At 38.7% G+C, this 19,474-nt stretch overlaps 1 protein-coding gene and 1 long non-coding RNA gene across 3 annotated transcripts in view; one reads left to right on the top strand and one right to left on the bottom strand.

Moving 5' to 3' along the window:
- The window catches only part of UBAC2 (UBA domain containing 2), a 179,017-nt gene that overhangs the window by 21,962 nt on the left and 137,581 nt on the right, over positions 1-19,474 (top strand). For both annotated transcript variants that reach the window (XM_077855095.1, XM_077855096.1), the window contains exons 2-4: positions 9,060-9,187; positions 12,245-12,364; positions 12,907-13,016. In XM_077855095.1, coding sequence (XP_077711221.1) covers positions 9,060-9,187; positions 12,245-12,364; positions 12,907-13,016 — 358 coding nt within the window. The remainder of the gene's footprint in view (positions 1-9,059; positions 9,188-12,244; positions 12,365-12,906; positions 13,017-19,474) is intronic.
- Positions 7,446-10,401, bottom strand: LOC144287785 (uncharacterized). The gene is made up of 2 exons (XR_013355536.1): positions 10,261-10,401; positions 7,446-8,114 (listed from the first exon to the last, which is right to left on the bottom strand). It is a non-coding gene; the product is annotated as an uncharacterized LOC144287785 (long non-coding RNA).

Below are 19,474 nucleotides of genomic sequence, written 5' to 3'. Positions count from 1 at the left end.
TCTAGTCTTTTTACTATTATATATATTGCTGTGATGAACCTCTTTGTAGCAAAATCTTTGTGCATATCCATGATAATTAATTTGGGCTAAATTCCTAGGTTAATGTAGACTTTTTTTGGATCAAAGGGTTTACATATATTTTAAAACTTTTGATCAGTTCAGCATTGTTAAGTACCCACTGCTCTCTGTTGCACCCTCCCCCAACTGCAGTCTTTATATCTCTATTCACAATTGCATTTAGTTTATTTACACAAGACACCACTTTAATTTCTACTACTGATGTTTGTGACTGTATATGTCTTTCACTTAAAACCTACCATTCAGTTGAAAATCCCTTTTAGCTCTAGAGTTCTTTTTTTTTTTTTTAATTTTTTTAAAATTTATTTATGATAGTCACACACAGAGAGAGAGAGAGAGGCAGAGACATAGGCAGAGGGAGAAGCAGGCTCCATGCCGGGAGCCTGACGTGGGATTCGATCCCGGGTCTCCAGGATCGCGCCCTGGTCCAAAGGCAGGCGCTAAACCGCTGCGCCACCCAGGGATCCCTAGCTCTAGAGTTCTATGACAGTGCAACATAGGAAGCAGTTTTATTTGCAGCTGGATTGTCAGGGTTTGGACCTGGGTCTATCTTTCCCTAACCAGCACAGCAGATATCTTATACTACACAGCATTTCAGTGCACTCAACCTCACCTCTTATTCCATATATTTCTATAGTCTTGTTTGGATTAGCCAGTCTAGTTTGCTAAAGCCTATTTGTTCCTCCCACAGGACTTTTCTATGGCCTCTCTACACTATTGAAGGATGATAGATAAAAATGCTTTTCTGTTTGCCAGGTGATAATTCTGAGATATATGTGCAAGACTTCTTAGAAAATCCTGCAGGATCAAGCCTTTGTCAGAAACATCTGTCGGGATGCCTGGGTGGCCCAGTGGTTGAGCGTCTCCCTTTGGCTCAGGATGTGATCCCAGGGGTCCTGGGATCAAGTCCTGCATCAAGGTCCCCTTGAGGAGCCTGCTTCTCCCTCTACCTATGTCTCTGCCTCTCTCTGTGTCTCTCATGAATAAATAAATAAAATCTTAAAAAAAAAAAAGAGAAACATTGTCACTCATAGTGGTGGCCAGCTTGATGATGAATCCTTGCATTGACTCTCCCTGTTTGATTCCCTATGTTCTTCATTCCTGCTCCCTGGGATCACATTCCAAAATAAACTCCCTGCCTATAAACCTTTGTCTTTCCCTTTACTTTCATTGGAACCCAGACTAAGACATTTTGTGATCACAGGCAGGTAGTTTCTCTTTGAGTTGCAGTTTTCTCATGTGTTAGTTTGCAGAGAGTAGTTTCTACCTTACATTGTTCATTCACCAAATACATTGAAACACTACTATGTGCTAGGTGCAATTTTGGGTATAGGAATATAGCAGAGCAAGACAAACAGGAACCCTGCCTTCATAGAGTTCACATTGTGATAAAGGAGACAGACAAAGAAGTAAGCAAACAAGAAATTTAGTAAATAAAACAGGATAGTGTGCTCCAGAACAATAAAGTCAGGAGAGAAAGCCAGTCTGAGTAGATGCTGTTTGAAATGAGGACTGAATGATGAGGAAAAGCTGGATTTGGGAAGAACATTTTGGGTAGCAAGTGTAAAGGTCCTGAGGTGCAATTGTTAGGAGCAAGGTAGTATACATAAGTGCTGTGTATAGTACTTGGCATTTCGTAAGTGCTCAATACATTTTGGATAGGATTAGTAGTAAGGTTTGATCAAGGAGATAGTTATCATTAACTACACAACAGTAAGTGGCCTGTTTTGACTGAGTTGACAAAAATGGACTTTGTAGAATAAGCAGATCATTGTACAGGTTGTGAATAGAGTTACATGGTTAAACTTTATTGATTTGGTGAAGTACATTGACTTGCTTTGCATTCCTAACATAAATTTCACTTTGTTGTGATGTTTTATCCTTTTTCTATGTAGCTAGATTCAGTTTGCTAACATTTTGTTGAGAATTTTGCATCTCTGTTCCTAAGAAATATTGGTCTCCAGTTTTAATGCCTTTGTCTGGTTTTGATATCAGTGTAATAATGTTGGCTTCATAAAATGAATTGGGAAGCGTTTCACCTCTTTATGGTGGAAGAGTTTGTGTAGAATTGGTACTCTTTCCTCCTTAAATACTTGGTAGAATTGTTCAATGAAACCCTCAGGCCTGGACTCTTTGTTGGAAGACTTTTAAGAAATTCAATGTCTTCATTTTTATAATTCAAGTTATCTATTTCTTTTTGAGTAAACTTTGGTAGAATATATTTTTCAAGGAATTGGTCTGTTTTGTCTAAGTGGTCAAGTTAAGGGATAGAATTTTATGTCTAATACTCCCTTATCTTTTTACAAAATTATTTGTGATAAAAACTACATACATAAAATTTACCATTCTAACCATTTTTAAGTGTACAGTCCACTGGCATGAATTACATTTTACAATGTCATGCAACCCCTTATTAGCCTATTGATGTCTGTGGCATCTGTAGTGATGTCTTCTCCTTCATTGCTGATACTGGTACTTGTATCTTCTTTTTCTTCTGATCAGTCCTCCTAGAGGGGTATCAATTTCATTGATCTTCTCAAAGAATTAGCTTTTAGTTTTATAGACTTTATTATATATATTGGTTTTCTATTTCATTGATTTTTGCTCATATGTTATTTCTTTTGATCTGCTTGCTTAGGGGTTTAATTTACCCTTCTTTTTCTGTTTTTTTTTTTTTTTAAAGCTTGTAGTCTATATCATCATTTGAGACCTTTCTCTTCCTATACAAGCATTTAGTTCTCTAAGTTTACCTTTGAGCACTGCTTTATTTTTAGGCTACAAATTTTACTTGGCTGTACTTTCACTTTTCATTGTCTTTGACATATATCCTAATTTCCCTTATCACTTCATTTGACCTAGATATCGTTTAGAAATATGTTGTTTTGAAATGCATCAAAAAATAAGACGGATTGCGGCAGCTGGGTGGCTCAGTTGGTTAAGTGTTTGATTTTGGCTCAGGTCTTGTGATCTTGGGGTCCTGGGATAAAGTCCATATCTGGCTCTGTGCTCAGCGGGGAGTCTGCTGCTCCCTCTCCCTCTGCCCCTCCTCCCACTCATTCTTTCTCTCAAATAAATGAAAATCTTTTAAAAGAGTATGTTGTTTAATTTTCAAATTTTGGGAGTATTTTCCATCCATCTTTCTGTTTCCTAGTTTAATTCTCTTATAGTCAGGGAACATACTTTGAATGATTTTAATTTCTTTATATTATTGAGGTGTGTTTTATGGCCTAGAATATGATCTTTTTGGGGGAATGTTCCATATACACGTGGGAAAAAATGTAATTTGCTGTTTTTGGGTGGAGTGTTCTCTAAAAGTCAATCAGGTCAAAGTGATGGATGTTGTTTTTCAAGTCTTATATATTTTTACTGATTGCCATAACAGTATATCACAGACTGCCTGGCTTAGATAACTGAGGTTTATATTCTCACAGGTTAGGAGACTGGAAGTCCAAGATCAAGGTGTTGGCAAGTCTGTTTTTTCCTGAGGCCTCCTTCTTTGACTTGTAGGTGGCTGTCTCCCTGTATGTTCATATGGTATTTTCTCTATATGTCTATATTACTGGTGTCTCTTCTTATATGGACAGACTGGGTTTGGTCCCTACCTTTATGACTTCACTTAACTTTACCTCTTCAAAGGCTCTGTTTCCACATGTAACCACACTGAGTGTTGGGAGGCATGAATTTTGAATACAGTTCAGTCCACAACACTGATTTTTTTCTACTTACATTATTGATTCTAGACAGAGGAGTGCTGAAGTATCCAGCTTTATTTGTGGATTTATCTTTTTCTTTTTTCATTCCTATCACTTATTGCTTCATGTATTTTCAGCTTCTTTTTTTTTTTAAGATTTTATTTATTCATAGAGACACAGAGAGAGAGAGAGAGACAGAGAGAAAGAGAGAGAGAGAGAGAGAGAGGCAGAGACACAGGCTCCATGCAGGGAGCCCGACATGAGACTCGATCCCGGGTCTCCAGGATCACACCCCAGGCTGCAGGCGGCGCCAAACCGCTGCGCCATGGGGGCTACCCAGTATTTTCAGCTTCTTTCTCAGTTTTCAAATTCTGTGATTCACTGTGTGCCCTCCTTCCATGTTTTCTTATGAACATTTTCAAACATGCTTAAAATTGAAAGAATGGTACAGGAACATCATATACCTACCACCTAGAATCTACAATTAACATTTTCTTATATTTGTTGTAGCACATATCCATCCCTCTATTTCATCAATACCCCCCTCCCCTTTTTTTTAAAGTAGGTTTTATGCCCAGCACAGAGCCCAACACAGGGCCTTAACTCTTGACTCTGAGATCAAGACCCGAGCTGAGATCAGGAGTTGGACGCTCAACCAACTGAGCCACCCAGGCGCTGCAATTCATTTTTTGATGCATTTCAAAAAATTTGTAGCCACTTTGTCTCTCAACACTTAAGTATGCATGTTATTAATGAGAATTTAATAACTTTTTAAAGTTCCTTTTTTTAGTTAAAATTTTCTTTTTCTTTTTTTTTTTAAGATTTTATTTAGTCATGAGAATGCAGAGAGGAGAGAGAGAGAGAGGCGGAGACACAAGCAGAGGGAGATCCTGGGTCTCCAGGATCGCCCTAGGCTGAAGGCGGTGCTAAACCGCTGACAACCTACATATAGTGACAAATTACTTATTAGTGTAATTTTTAACTAGGCTGCCCTAGGTAAAATTTTCATATAATGACCTGTACGGATCATGAGTTGATCACTAAATCTTGCTGTCTGTAGTAATATTGTATACTTATCCTGTAATGTGGGACTTCTTGGACATTTGTATATTGTTGCTTTCTGCATAGACTCTTGAGATCTGATTTTTGTTCATCCTAAGAAGAGGACTCAATTTAAGTTACCAGATCTGTGTTTTTAGGGATTTGTTTAGGCCTGGACAGGATTAAAATGATTGTATAAATTAGGATCAGTTATTCACTCAGTAATTATTTTGTTTCTTTTTAGTCTTGATATTTAATTGTGGTAAAATATATCTAACATAAAATCAACATCCTAACCATTTTTAAGCGTACAGTTCTGTGGCATTAAGTACATTCACACTGTTGTGCATCTATCTCTAGAACTCTTTTCATCTTGCAAAACTGAAACTTTATACCCATTGAACAGCTCCCTATTCCTCCCTCCCCTAGCCCCTGGCAACCATCATTCTACTTCCTGTCTGTATGAGTTTGACTACTTAGGTACTTCATATAAGTGGAGTTATATGATATTTATCTTTTTGTGTCTGGCTTATTTCACTCAGCGTAATGTCTGAAAGGTGTGTCCATATTGTAGCATGTGCCAGATTTTCCTTCCTTTTTAGGACAGAATGTTATTCCATTAGATGTGTATACCATATTTTGTTTGTCTACCTATCTATGGATGGACACTGGGGTGGCTTCCACCAGTATTTATTGAGCACCTCTTATGCGTCAGTCACCTTTCATTAAACACTTATTGACTCCCTTAATGGGCCAGATCATGTTCTAGGCATGGGGGATACTGCAACAATGAATATCCCAGACAGAATTACTGCCTTCAAGAAGCAATACACAAAGAAGTGTATTTCTTGGTTCTGAATTGGATTTTTCATGTTTTAGTGATTCTGAAATTGGATGTACTTTATAATTAATAGCATCTTATAATTTTATAAGGCAGTATTTCTTTTTTAGTGACACCTACAATAATGGTGTATCTTACAGTCATTTTGAATCATAGATTTGATGAGTCACCAATAAGTAGGTTGTTGATAAGGGCTATGAAAAAAATAATCCAGAACAATGGGGATAGAAAGTTAGTTACATGGGATAGTCACAAATAAGGCGACATTTGAGCAAAGCACATGTTCAGTTTTTTTTTTTTTTTTTCCAGAGCAGGACTTTCTTCCTGAAGGATACACTGTGCTGGTCACATCCTGGTGCAAACGCTGTACCTCTGTGGACTGTGGACTGCTAGCAGTTTGTGGACTGATTACCTTGAGTAGAAGGGTAGAGGGTAGAGCCCTGACAAGTGGGGTTAGGGATGGGGGTTGGGAGTATTTTGCAAGATGGGACCAGATTTTGTATGCCTGGAAAGGGCAAGGCTGATGGCATTTTCCATCTTAGTAAACAGTAAACAGTGTTTCCAGTTGCTCAGAACAAAAATTTTGGAGTCATCTTTGACTTCTCCATTTTCCCATACTTTACATTCAGTCAGCCAGCAAATCCTGCCTGCTGTGCCTTCAAACTGCATCCTGATTCTGACCACTCTTAACTACCCCGACCTAGAACACCATGGTTCAGGCCATCTTCATCTGTTGCCTGGATTATCATGATAGCCTCCTAACCAGTCTCCTTTCTTCTACTTGCCTTCTTGTAATCTCTTCTCAATATAGCAACCAAAATGATCCTTTGGAAACATGTCTGATCATATTACTCCTCCCCTTAGATCTCCTAAAAGCATCCCGTCACTTTTATAGAAAAGGTTAAAATCCTTATGCTTGCCTACAGGGCTCTACTCCATCTGCTACCCCACTTCTTTGACCTTCTATCCTACTTGTCTGCTTTGTGCTTCTTTTGCTCTGAGCTGCCTCTGGCAGCCTTGTTGCTTCTTAATCATATTGAGCATGTTCCTGTCTCAGAGCATTTGTACTTGCTGTTTCCCCTGCAAGAACAGTCCCCAGATATCTGCAAGGCCCATTTTCTCAGGTCCCTTCTCAAATCTCACCATATCAGAGGGGCCTTCTAAACACCCTATGTAAAATAATACCCTCTTTCCCACCAGCACTATGTTTTCCCCTAAATCAGGCTAGATTGAGTTATGCTGCAGTAGCAACAACTGCAAAATATTGGGGGCCTAATTCGACAAGACTTCTCACTGAAGGTATGCCTCTGTTGCAAGTCCCCTGGGTGGTCTTCACACTGTCTTCAACTCCGAGAGTTGTCAGATGGCCTAGCTACCATCTTGAGCACTGGCAGAGGCAAACACCATTCACTGCCCTGCAGGTGTCTTCATGGAAGTGACATCTATCACACTGACTTGACCAAAGGTAGTCATTTTGTCATACCTCATTTCAGCTAGGGGCACGTATGAGTGACTGAGCAGTCTTATCACGTATCTGGAAAGAGATCAGGAAATTCATGGTGGATAAATAGCCACACTTTTTTTTTATCCTGCTTAATTTTTCCCTAGCATTTATTTCCTTCTGACACAATAAACATTTACCTCATTTTGTGTATTTTCTTTCTCTTCTGTCTAGGCCACAGAGAAGTGGGACTTTGTCCGTCCTTAATTGCTGTACCCTAGGGGCATAGGATGATGTGTGATCTGTAGGAAGTGCTTACTAATTTTATGGGATGTTGAGAAAAACCAGGGCAAATCATTCATTTCTTTACTTGGCAACATGTAAGCTCAGGTGGAAGTGTTGAGTAGAGATGTTTGAAAAGAAAGGAGGAGACCGTGTGAAATGAGAAGTTGGAGAAAAGCCGTAGAAATGCTGGTCGGTGGAGAGTGTTGAGATCTGAGACCATGAACCTGCAGGGAGATCTTGTTGCTCAGCTGTGTGACTTCCTCTAGGAATGTCAAGTTGCTCTGGAGCTGGTAAAGCAGAGGCAGGCAGGAAGGTTGGGGCCCATCTCATAAGGATAGGGAGAGGTCAGGTTGAAGGAGGAAATGAGATCCTCGTTGGCCCTTCAGGGTGCAGCGGTATCACCCCTGCTCTGTCTTGCATCCTGTCAGAAAGATGAAGGAGCTCACCTGTCCCGAAGGAAACAGTTTCTTCTGGATGGTGTGGGTGGTGGCAGGAGCCCTCTGGCCTGTAGGCATCCTTTCTTTCATTTGCTTCTCCTACACTTTTGAGATAGTTTTTCTTCTCTTCATTTTACAGGTGGGCAGATAGAGTTAGTGGTCAAGCTCACAGCTGCAGTGCTCTCCTGTACTTGTGTGGTGCTCGGCCATGAGGAGCTCTCTTAGTTTTTAGTGCCTTGTGCCTTGATTGCATCTGGGTCATGAAGATAGTATGGTTCCAATTTAAATGTTTGCAAGACCTTACCAGAAAGGAAACAGTTGGTCTATTTTTGTACACTTCAACGGGTGTGATAACCACATTACCAACTGTAACTAGTATATTCACTCCCAGGGAATTTCTTATGAATACAATTAAAGTGAACCTCACATGATCTAAGAATGTTGCCATTGGTGATACTTTTCCTCTGGTTTTACCTGTTGACCTGAACATTTCATATGTGCAAGGAACTGCTCTAGGCTCTATGACCACTATAGAGAAGAAAAGGCAGGTGGCCTCCCCTCAGAAATGTGGTTAAGAAGGCAAAACAAGTATAAAACCCTGATTATTCAAACAGTACCTAGAAACAAGGGTGCAGAGTGGGGGAAAAGCCCCTGAGGTTAAAATTTGGTTCCTTGAGACTCATGGAGGGAAGTGGAAATTGAGCTGTAACTTGAAGGCTGCATAAGACTTAGAGGAGGCTCTCCAGTGGAAAACTGACTTGGGCCCCAGTGGTACCTCTGGTGGAAAATCTCAGCATGCCACTGCAGTCAGCAATGGTAGCATTTTTAACTGCTTTTTAAATTTTTTGAATAATTGTTTTTGTGTGTGAATCTCATAGATGCTCAGGAGCTAACCAGTCAATTTAGCAGAAAACATACTCCTCTGTTTCTTCACACTCTGGTGGCCGTTTTCTGAAAAGTATCGTGTGGGAGTTACTGGCTGTAAACTTGGTTTGGTCTCATGTGAGAGCCAAATGACAGTGACCCCTTGCCTGCAAATTCCACTTGTTTTCCAGTGCCCTTTGATCACATACCTCTGCAGGTAAAGGTTTTGAAAATATACGTTAATAAGAAATAAATTCTAGAGTTTGTGAACTTTGTCTTCATTCTAACACAAAAGAAGTGAATTCTCTTGCTTTTCACTCAGGTGGTTTTTTAAGTCTTAAAATCAGTCATTCTGAAAGAAGTTTTCTTTTTCCATCTAGATAAGGCACCTCTGTCTAAGAGTCTTCTGCTGGTCCCCAGTGCCCTGTCCCTTTTGCTGGCCCTTCTCCTGCCACACTGTCAGAGGTTCTTTGTGTATGACCTCCAAGCAGTCAAGGAAGACCTCCAGGTGAGCTCTACTTCATTGGCATTTATGAGGAGAGAAGGCAGAATTTTTTCTCGATTGGCTATTTCTTTTCTATTTTTCGTTCCTCAAAGCCTCTAACTTTTAAGAAATATTATTATTCATAATTCATTAGAAAGTGAATTTTTTAGTTGCAGGAAAGCTGGTTAACAAAGCAGTATTTCCTTTCTCTAGTAGGCACATCTCGCATTCATGTCTTACTCATGGAAATGCAATTTACAACTTCGAAAGAAAAACAATATTAAATCTTTTTTATCATTAGTATGCATTCTTAACATTTTAAAAAACATTTTCGTACTTAACATTTCAAAGCTTTATATTCCAAGTTTGAGTGTTGATTAAATGATCTAAGCTCTTGCAGCTCTAACATATTGTGAATCTCTGAATTACTTTTATAGTGGTAGTTATACCAAGTAGGAAATTTCTCTTGGGTTTTTATTTCTGGGAAGAGCAGGACTCTATGGCTTTTGAGATTTATGGGCTGATCTCTTTGAAGATGCTGGTGCTGGGTCTTACTGGTGAGTTGGAGCATAAAAGGGATGTTCTGGCACCAATCCTGGAGTGGGAGCTTTCCCCACACCACCAGGAAATTTTTGGATACCAGGTGGGTGTCCTACAATTCAACTAAATCCTACCACAGTCTACCTGGAGATAGCATCAGATCTCACAGGTGAAGGCTGCCTGCCCCCATCTCCATGCTAGTTGCAAAGCCCAGGTTATTACCTGTGCTTCTGACCAACTGGCAACAGATTAGAGATTACCATGATCTCCCCCTTGGACATGAGATGCCAGTTGCAAGTCCAGGTTGTTACTAGTACTAATGATTGATTGATTGGCTTTAAATCAGAGGTTCCCATGACCCCTTCCTTAGGTTTGATTAGTTTGCTAGAGTGGCTTACAGAACTCAAAGAAATATTTTACCTACTGGATTACCTCTTTATCATAAAAGGATAGGATAAAGGACACAGATGACCATCCAGATGGAAGAGATGCATTGGACAAGGAATAGGGGTAGGGCACGGAGCTTCCGTGGTCTCTCTGAGGTGCTACTTACTAACCTGGAAGCTCTCTGAACCCTGTCCTCTCGGGTGTTTAGGGAGACTTTGGCCATTGGCAGTTGATCCAACCTCCAGTCCCTCACTGTCCCTTGTAGATAGGTCAGAGGGTGGAACTGAAAGTTCCAGGCCCTTTAATCCCAAGGTTGGTTCCCCTGGCAACCAGCCCCCATTCTGAGGTACATCTAAAAGTCACACATTGATAGAAAAAAAGCCACTTTCTGGCTTTCATCAGTTAGGAAATTCAAAGGGTTTTAAGAGTTCTGTACCAGAAATGAGAGTGAAGACCAAATCTGGGGCAGCACTCAGCTGCAGTGGCTGGCTCAGCAGTTTAGCGCTGCCTTCAGCCCAGGGCCTGATCATGGAGACCTGGGATTGAGTCCCACGTTGGACTCCCTGCATGGAGGCTGCTTCTCCCTCTGTGTCCCTGCCTCTCTCTCTGTGTCTCTCATGAATAAATAAATAAATCTTTAAAAAAAAGAAGACCAAATCTGTATTTCTTTCTTTCTCTTTCTTTTCTCTCTCTGTCTCTTCCTTCCTTCCTTCCTTCCTTCCTTCCTTCCTTCCTTCCTTCCTTCCTTCCTTCCTTTTTCTTTCTTTCTTTCTTTCAAGATTTTATTCATTTATTCATGAGAGACACAGAGACAGAGAGAGGCAGAGACACAGGCAGAGGGAGAAGCAGGCTCCATGCAAGAAGCCTGATGTGGAACTCGATCCCAGGACTCCAGGATCACACCCTGGGCTGAAGGCAGGCACCAAAGCGCTGAGCCACCCAGGGATTCCCCCAAATCTATATTTCTTATCATAACTTACAATATCACAGTGTGTTAGTGCAAATTATGGTGTATAACCTACTACCTTTTCTTTATACTTGATTAGCCATTTTAAGCCTAATACTCTCTTGACATCTTTTCTTCATAGTGATGTTATTAATACCATTGCTTATGTTGACTTTATCAAGTTCCTCTGAAAGTCTTTCAGTTATTTATCCAAATTACTGCTTTCTGTCAGAATATAATATTGCTTCTGTATTATTTCAGTTGCTCTAATGCACTTCTGGATCCTGGTTGCACGTTAGAATTACCTGAATAAACTAAACACACACAGACACACACACACAGACACACACACACAGACACACAAGCACACACATGCCTAGATCTCACCTTGGACCAACTGAGTTGAAAAATCTAGTAGTGGGATCCCTGGATGGCTCAGCGGTTTAGTGCCTGCCTTCGGCCCAGGGCGTGGTCTTGGAGTCCCGAGATTGAGTCCCACATCGGACCCCATGTGTGGAGCCTGCTTCTTTCTCTGCCTGTGTCTCTGCCTCTCTCTCTGTGTCTCTCATGAATAAATAAATAAATAAAATCTTAAAAAAAAAAAGAAAGAAAAAGAAAAATCTAGTAGTAGGCCTGGGTGTTGGTGTTTTTGTTTTTGATTTTTTTTTGTTGTTGTTGTTGTATTTCTCTGGGGATTCTATTAAGTGGCCAGCTCTGAGAACCACTGCTATAAAGGAGCATAAGGGCCCTTTAGCTACAAGTTGATACCTACCTTTCTTTCTTTTCTTTTCCTTTCAATTTTATTTAGTTATTCATGAGAGACACACAGAGAGAGGCAAAGACATAGGTAGAGGGAGAAGCCGGCCCCTCCCCACAGGGAGCCTGGACCTGGGATCACGCCCTGAGCCAAAGGCAGATGCTCCACCACTGAGCCGTTCAGGCATCCCTAGCTGATACATTTCTGATTTGGGGGATTAATTTGGTTTATCTGGCCACATAGGCAAGAGTCCCCTTCTAATGCCCCGCTTTATGAGCACCTGTGCTGTACAGGTGGGGACCCACTTACATGGAGGATTTTCTTTTTGTGCATTCATTGTGATTTTTATTAGAGTATTAAAAATAAGCAGTATAAAGTAAATGTAATAAATTTGCTAAGGCAGAGATCTGAACAAATCTTACTCATTACTCTTTTTTGAATCCCCATTTAGATTTGGAGGTTGATATGTGGAAGAATAATTTGCCTTGATTTGAAAGATACTTTCTGCAGTAGTCTGCTTATTTATAATTTTAGGATATTTGAAAGAAGATATGGAAGCAGAAAATTTGCAGTAAGTTTTTATGTATTTTACCTTTGCTACTTAGGTTATGGAAAAAGTGTTTTTTGTTTTCTTATTTTTAAATAGTTTTAAGTTTGTGTTCATTAAGGTAGGTATTACTATTAACAATTATCTTTTAATTACATGATCCTCTATCTTATTTGGAGCATAGATATTAGCCAAAGAAAAATTTTAAATTTAAGCCACTTGCATAGTAAAATAATAATGATAGTGTTAATAGATAATATCAGGTGTGAGTGGCAAATACAAATTTTTATTAGGATTTTAACTTCAATAAAATTTTAATCACTTATTTTGCTTAATGGTTTGTGTGTTACTTGTTAAAAACAAATTGTGCTATATCTTTTTTTACCATACTTAGAGATTATGGAAGTGATACTACATTTAACCAATATGGCTTTACACCCTCATTTTGAAAACTCTATATAATAAAAACAAATTAAAACAATAATGTACCTGAGCTGGTTCTAGTTAAATGTAAGTTTATTTTTTGAATACTCCTTTCAGTAACAGTCTTCTTGTTTTATTTTTAGTCCTTTTTGCTGGGTTCCTGGGTTTTGTCGGCCTTGGTTGACCTCATCCTCGTTGAGGCTATGTGGTATTTCTTTGGTATTGCTACAGCCGGGAATTTGCCTTCTGGATTGTAAGTAGCTCTCAGAGATTAGCTTAATAATTACTTAAATCTGATTTAAGTTATTGTACATGAAAGTGAGTAAAAGAATATTTTAAACTCATAGATGTAGTGAAATTGATTTTATGTGTAAAAAAATCCAGTGTATACTTAGTCACATTTTCATTTTTTTTTTTTTTAAGATTTTATTTACTTATTCATGAGAGACAGAGAGAGAGGCAGACATAGATAGAGGGAGAAGTGATGTGGGACTCGATCCCGGGACCCTGGGGTTAATGACCCCAGCCAAAGACAGATGCTAAACCACTGAGCCACCCAGGCACCCCCATATGTTTCACAGTCATTCTTTTTTTTTTTTTTTAGCTTTGAAATCCCGTATTTTAGAGAATTTTTCATGAATTTCCTGTTCTGGTCCAGAAGGTAGAATTAATTTTGTATTTTTATAGTGGAATTTTGTCTAGTTTTATGAACTAATTAAATAATATTTAGTTCATTAGATTCAGAAATAATTTGTCTGAAGTTAAGCTTCTGAAGCATGTTTTTAAAATTAATATTGTTTAGATACTTCTGCCAAAGATAAAACAAAGTTTATAACTTTGTAGCCAGCCCACAATGGCCAACTGAACACTGTTTGTGTATGTGTGTGTATGTTTTCATATTGTGTTGATCTTCTTTAAAAACCAAACGATAAAAAACCATGTATTAGGGATCCCTGGGTGGCGCAGCGGTTTGGCGCCTGCCTTTGGCCCAGGGCGCCATCCTGAAGACCCGGGATCGAATCCCACGTCGGGCTCCCGGTGCATGGAGCTTGCTTCTCCCTCTGACTGTGTTTCTGCCTCTCTCTCTCTCTCTGTGACTATCATAAATAAATAAAAATTAAAAAAAACAAAAAAACAAAAAAACCCCCCATGTATTAGTTTGTGAAATAACTAGTGTCTAAAAGTAGAGTAAGTAGCACATATAACCTTAAGCATCTTGGAATTAAGTGTCTGAGAGATGAGATACTGTGAACTAAAGATACCAGTATTTAAAATTCTGTGTGTGCTAACTTCTGCCTTATTTTAATTTAGGTATGTGTTTTTGTGAACTGTTTAGGTATTCAATGTATCTTAATTCAGATTCACTTTGGATCTCTACTATATATACTATATTATATATAGTATATATAGTAATATATACTATATTACTATATTAGTGATCTAATAGCCTACACTTAGGTTGTTAATATTTACAATGTAGCTTTTATGGGATTTATTTAATTGTAGTTGCGTTCATTAAGTGTTGACTGTTAGCTGTTTTAATAATGTGTGATCCTGAATGGTAGCTGAATGGAGACAGATAAAGTTCTGTGTCATAACTGTTAACGCAGTTTTTGTTGGAGTACATGGGTTGTAATTATAATTAGATGGAGAAGTTTAAGTGGACTCTTCTGCTATTGTGGAAAGAAGTGTAGTCATCAGGAATGATTTATGTTGGTTCAGAAGAGAAGCAATGTTACTTAATCTTCAGTTTTCCCCAAACATTTCTTATCCAGGTGAATTCTTTTTGGTTCTTTATATAACCTCCTGAGATATGCAAGTATTTTGAAAGACAATATGAATGTTAATTCAGCCATCACCTGAATGAGAATATATTTCTCTTTCCTTTTCAAATCATGAAACATTCCAGTATGGCTTTTAAGAGTCCCGAAGCTTTTCTAAACATAGACTTCTTGAAACATAAATCTTTATTCTAATAAACTCTGCATTTTGTAAACACGTCTTCCATTAGATGGTAGCAAAGCTTCGGGAACTTAAGAGAGGAAAGTGTGCTTTATAACTTGCAATATTTTTTTTTTAAGATTTTATTTGTTTACTCATGAGAGAGAGAGAGAGAGGCAGAGAGAGGCAGAGAGAGGCAGAGACACAGGCAGAGGGAGAAGCAGGCTCCATGCAGGGAGCCCGACGTGGGACTCGATCACAGGTCTCCAGGATCCAGGATCATGCCCTGGGCTGAAGGTGGCGCTAAACCGCTGAGCCACCCGGGCTGCCCCACTTGCAGTATTTTTTACATCACATCGTGTTACCCTTTTTCTTTGCCGCCAATGCCAAATTTATCTGCACTCTCTACAATTCTTCATGTCTGTTTAACTCTTTTTTTAACCTCACTGTTGTTAAAACTTCTCTTATAAATGTCCCCAACAACCAACTAATTTTTAAAGTCAGGGGCTTATTTTCAGTTGTTCTATTTGACCTTTCAGTAGCTCATAAATCCTTTTGACAGCCCATTATTTCGTGAACTCACCTGCTCCCTTGACCCCAACACTCTGCTCCCTCTTGGTGTGTTTTGATCTTACTATGTGTGGCTCCTTCCTCAAGCTCACTCTGAGCTTTCTCTGGGCTTTCTTGTCCACTCCCATGGCTTCAGTCAGCTACAGTTAACATCTGTTGTTTGTTTCCCAGCTCTCTATTTCCAGCCCGTATTACTCTCCTGATCTTGCTAGAGTCATATTTCCTAGTGACTTCTAAGACTCCGAGAAAATTTGTCATGTTCCAAGCTCTCCTCTCTTCTAATCTCCTCTTTTGCTGGGCTCCCATCTCTGTTAATGGCATTTCCATCTACATGATCATCCAGTCTTTCTCTTTTCTCATCCTTGGAATGGGGCACCACCAGGTCCTATTAATTCGAAGTCCTGTATAAATCATCTGTTCACCCCATCTTCTTTACTCCTGCTATCAGGTCAGTCTAAACTCTGAATTTTTTTTATTTTAAGATTTTATTTTATTTATTTATTTATTTATTTATTTATTTATTTATTTATTTATTTATTTTTTGTTTTTGTTTTTGTATTTTATTTATTTTTTATTTATTTTTAAGATTTTATTTATTTATTTATTTTTTTTTTTTAAATTTTTTTTTTTAAATTTTTATTTATTTATGATAGTCACACACAGAGAGAGAGAGGCATAGACACAGGCAGAGGGAGAAGCAGGCTCCATGCACCGGGAGCCCGACGTGGGATTCGATCCCGGGTCTCCAGGATCGCGCCCTGGGCCAAAGGCAGGCGCCAAACCGCTGCGCCACCCAGGGTTCCCTAAGATTTTATTTATTTATTCGAGAGGGAGAGTGGAAGTGCGTGCACAAACAGGGGGAGGGGCAGAGGGAGATGCTAAGCAGGGAGCCTGATGCAGGGCAGACCCAGGACCCTGAGATCATGAACCTGAGCTGAAAGCGGATGCTTAACTAACTAAGCCACTCAAGCACCCCTAAACTCTGATCTTTTTCTGCTTAGACTTTTGCAGTAATTCTTTTAGTCTTGCTGTCCATTTCAAAGCATCCCATGCAATGTGGTCAGAAGTTATCCTTCCAAAATGCAAGTTCAACTGTGCCAGTCTTCCTTTTTAAAATCCTTTAAATCCTCATTTCCTTCAAAGTAAAAACCAGATTCCTCCAAGATGGCATCAGACCAGTCTGGAATAGTGGAAATGCAGAGGCTTGGCTATCAGATATACCAGATTTGAGATTCCAGCTCTCCCACATTGGTACATGTGTATAATCTTGAACAAGTGACCTCTCTCTAGTTCCCTTCCTGAGCTCAGTTTATAGTTGACCCTCATATGTAAATTGAGGATCAGTACTCTACTTCCCAGGCAGTGGAAAGAATTAGCTCTTTCATACAAGCATCCTAGCAGTAACAACACTGACCTCATATTGGTTTTCTTCTTTCCCTTCTTTCCCTTCAGAGCCCTCATAATCTGGTCCCAGTTCCCTTCAAGCCACTCCCTTGCTCATTCAGCTTTCTTAACATGTTATGTATTTGTATTCTCATGTCTGCTTGGTTTTCTTTTTTGCAGTAATTATCCTTTTATGTGTATTCCAACAAATTTATTAAGATTCCTAACATTTATCACATTATGTTGTCATTGTCATCATTACCTGGGCCTTCCATGCCATTCTTCTGGCTGTTTGAGGGAGAACTAGTTTTACTTTATGTACTCATTGCCTTACATTCTGTAATGTTGAAAGGATAGTCTTGATTGCAGTGTCGTTTCATAAGGCTATAAGGTAAGGCCTTTGGACATAGACATCTTCGTCTCTTTTTCTAGTGTTCTGAATAGAAATTATACCTGGCATCTGATAGATTCTCAAGACTGTTATTTAAAAATCAGAAAATGTAGTCATTATGTTTTGAAAATAAAGATAACTCCATTAAAAGCCATATATATTAGGTGCTTCTAGAAATGCATGCCTGTCACATACCTGTCCTTATATACTTGGTATTTTTAGTTGTTAGCACTTACATATGGGTGTTACAATGTTCTGAGAACTTCTCAGAATCGAAGTTCTCCAGAATAAGTGGAATTTTGAGTTTTCACACATCATGTTAAAATGTATCTGATTTACAACACTTAATGAAATTATTTTTTAATTGTGCTTTAAATTATCTGTAGTTTTACTGTTAAAACCATAAGATATATTTCCACTTTGTGCCAATAAAGCTTTTTTTGTATTTTGTGCTCCCAAATAAAATTCTTCTTATCAAGAAAACCGATTGCAGAGAACTTGTCATTTCATAAAATATACAAGGGGTGTCTGGCTGGCTTAGTCAGGGGAACATGCAACTCTTGATCTCAGGGTTGCGAGTTCAAGCCCCACACTGGGTGTACTTAAAATCTTTAAAAAATAGAAGTTAAATATAACAATAATAAAATAATAAATTATGTAAGAGCAGACTAAACTGTATAGTTGAGAGTAGGCTATGAGTACATAGATACCACAAGCTATATATCCAATACAGGAACTCACATGTTTCAGAAATAATTATTTATTTTATTTTATTATTTTTAAAAAAGATTTTATTTATTTATTCATGAGAGGCACAGAGATAGAGGCAGAGACCTAGGCAGAGAGAGAACCAGGCTTCCTGTGGGGAACCCAATGTGGGACTCCATCCCAGGACCCCAGGATTATGCCCTGAGCCAAAGGCAGATGTTCAACCACTGAACCAACTAGGTGCCCCTAATTTTTTGTTGAAAGATGTTTGTTAAAGTACCTTGCTTACTTGATTATTCAGACTTAAAACTTCAAGTAGTTTTCTCTTTGTGGAGGAACTACGTCTTAGTATCACCTTGAGACTACTTTATCTTATGTAGCTCTGAGAATGTTTGTGTTCTGTGAACTTGTTTGCTTTTAGTATTGAAAATTGGTGGTTAACATAACAGAAACTTGATTTCTAGTCCTGATTCTCAGCTGAGCAAGTTATATAATATCTTTGGACTTTGGTTTCTTTATATATAAAACAGAAGGATTAGGGGATCCCTGGGTGGCTCAGCAGTTTAGCACCTGCCTTCAGCCCAGGATGTGGTCCTGGAGTCCAGGGTTCAAGTCTTACATCAGGCTCCCTGCATGGAGCCTGCTTCTCCCTCTGCCTGTGTCTGTGCCTGTGCCTCTCTCGGTCTCTCTCTGTGTCTCTCATGAATTAAAAAAAAAAAAAATCTTAAAAACAAACAAACAAACAAGGATTAGATGAGAAGATTATGTAAGGGATCTTCCAGTATTAAAACACTGTTTTATGATTAGTCTCCTTCGTGTTTCTCTCTTTTTTTTTAAGAATATGAATTTACCCATGTTAATTCTAGAAATCCGTTTCTAACTAATGCATTTATTTGATTCTTAGTCCCATTAGGAGGTGATCATGTTAAGAGTAATGAAAATGATTTAGCAGAGAGGAAGTAATGGTAGACTCATTTGCGTGCTTCCATAATATTTAGAATAATATGTGCTTTACCGATTATAGTTCACTTTCTTTTCTTTTTAAATGGGGAAGTTACTTGGTTTGTTATTTTATTAGGGGAAATTAAATGGCAAGGCTAGGGTGAGAATCCAGGGTCCCTGACTGGTGCTATTATACTGTGATATACAGCCTGGGGAAAAAAATCATCCTCTTGTAATATGATGTTTAATCAATAAGAAGAGCAAAATGTTTATATTGGAGAAAAGTTTTTACCCTACAGCAGAAACTTCATGTCATAGGAATGGACTTGGGTTGTTGGGCAGAAATAGGGTCTCAGATTAGGTCTCTTGCATTGGTTGTAAGTAGACTCTGGTACATAGTAGGCTCTCTGTAAGCATTATTCAGTGACTCCAGTCTGTTTCCAAAAGAAAATGAATTCAGAGTAGGGGAGGGCTGATGGTGATTGCCTTTGCAGGTCCCTTCTGGTGATTGTTCCTGCTAATTTTGGTTTGCGGCAAGTAACAGTGATGGGTTGAATATAATTGTTTGTGTAGGAATCTTTGATATTTAGAACACAAAATATTGTAAGATTTAGACCATCAATCCCGAATGTAAACTAAACCAGAGGGAACTTTGGTTTTGGTTTAAATCAAATTATAATTTAATAATTTAATTTATTTTGAACAGTAAGTGGATTTTTTTTTTTTTGGCCTACTGACCTGATTGACATCATGATTCACTTGCACATAGAATTAAA

The sequence above is a fragment of the Canis aureus genome, chromosome 17, assembly GCF_053574225.1.
Source record: "Canis aureus isolate CA01 chromosome 17, VMU_Caureus_v.1.0, whole genome shotgun sequence".
Classification (NCBI taxonomy): domain Eukaryota; kingdom Metazoa; phylum Chordata; class Mammalia; order Carnivora; family Canidae; genus Canis; species Canis aureus.
Note: the sequence above shows the minus strand (reverse complement) of the source record. Positions and strands in the feature narration are given on the sequence as shown.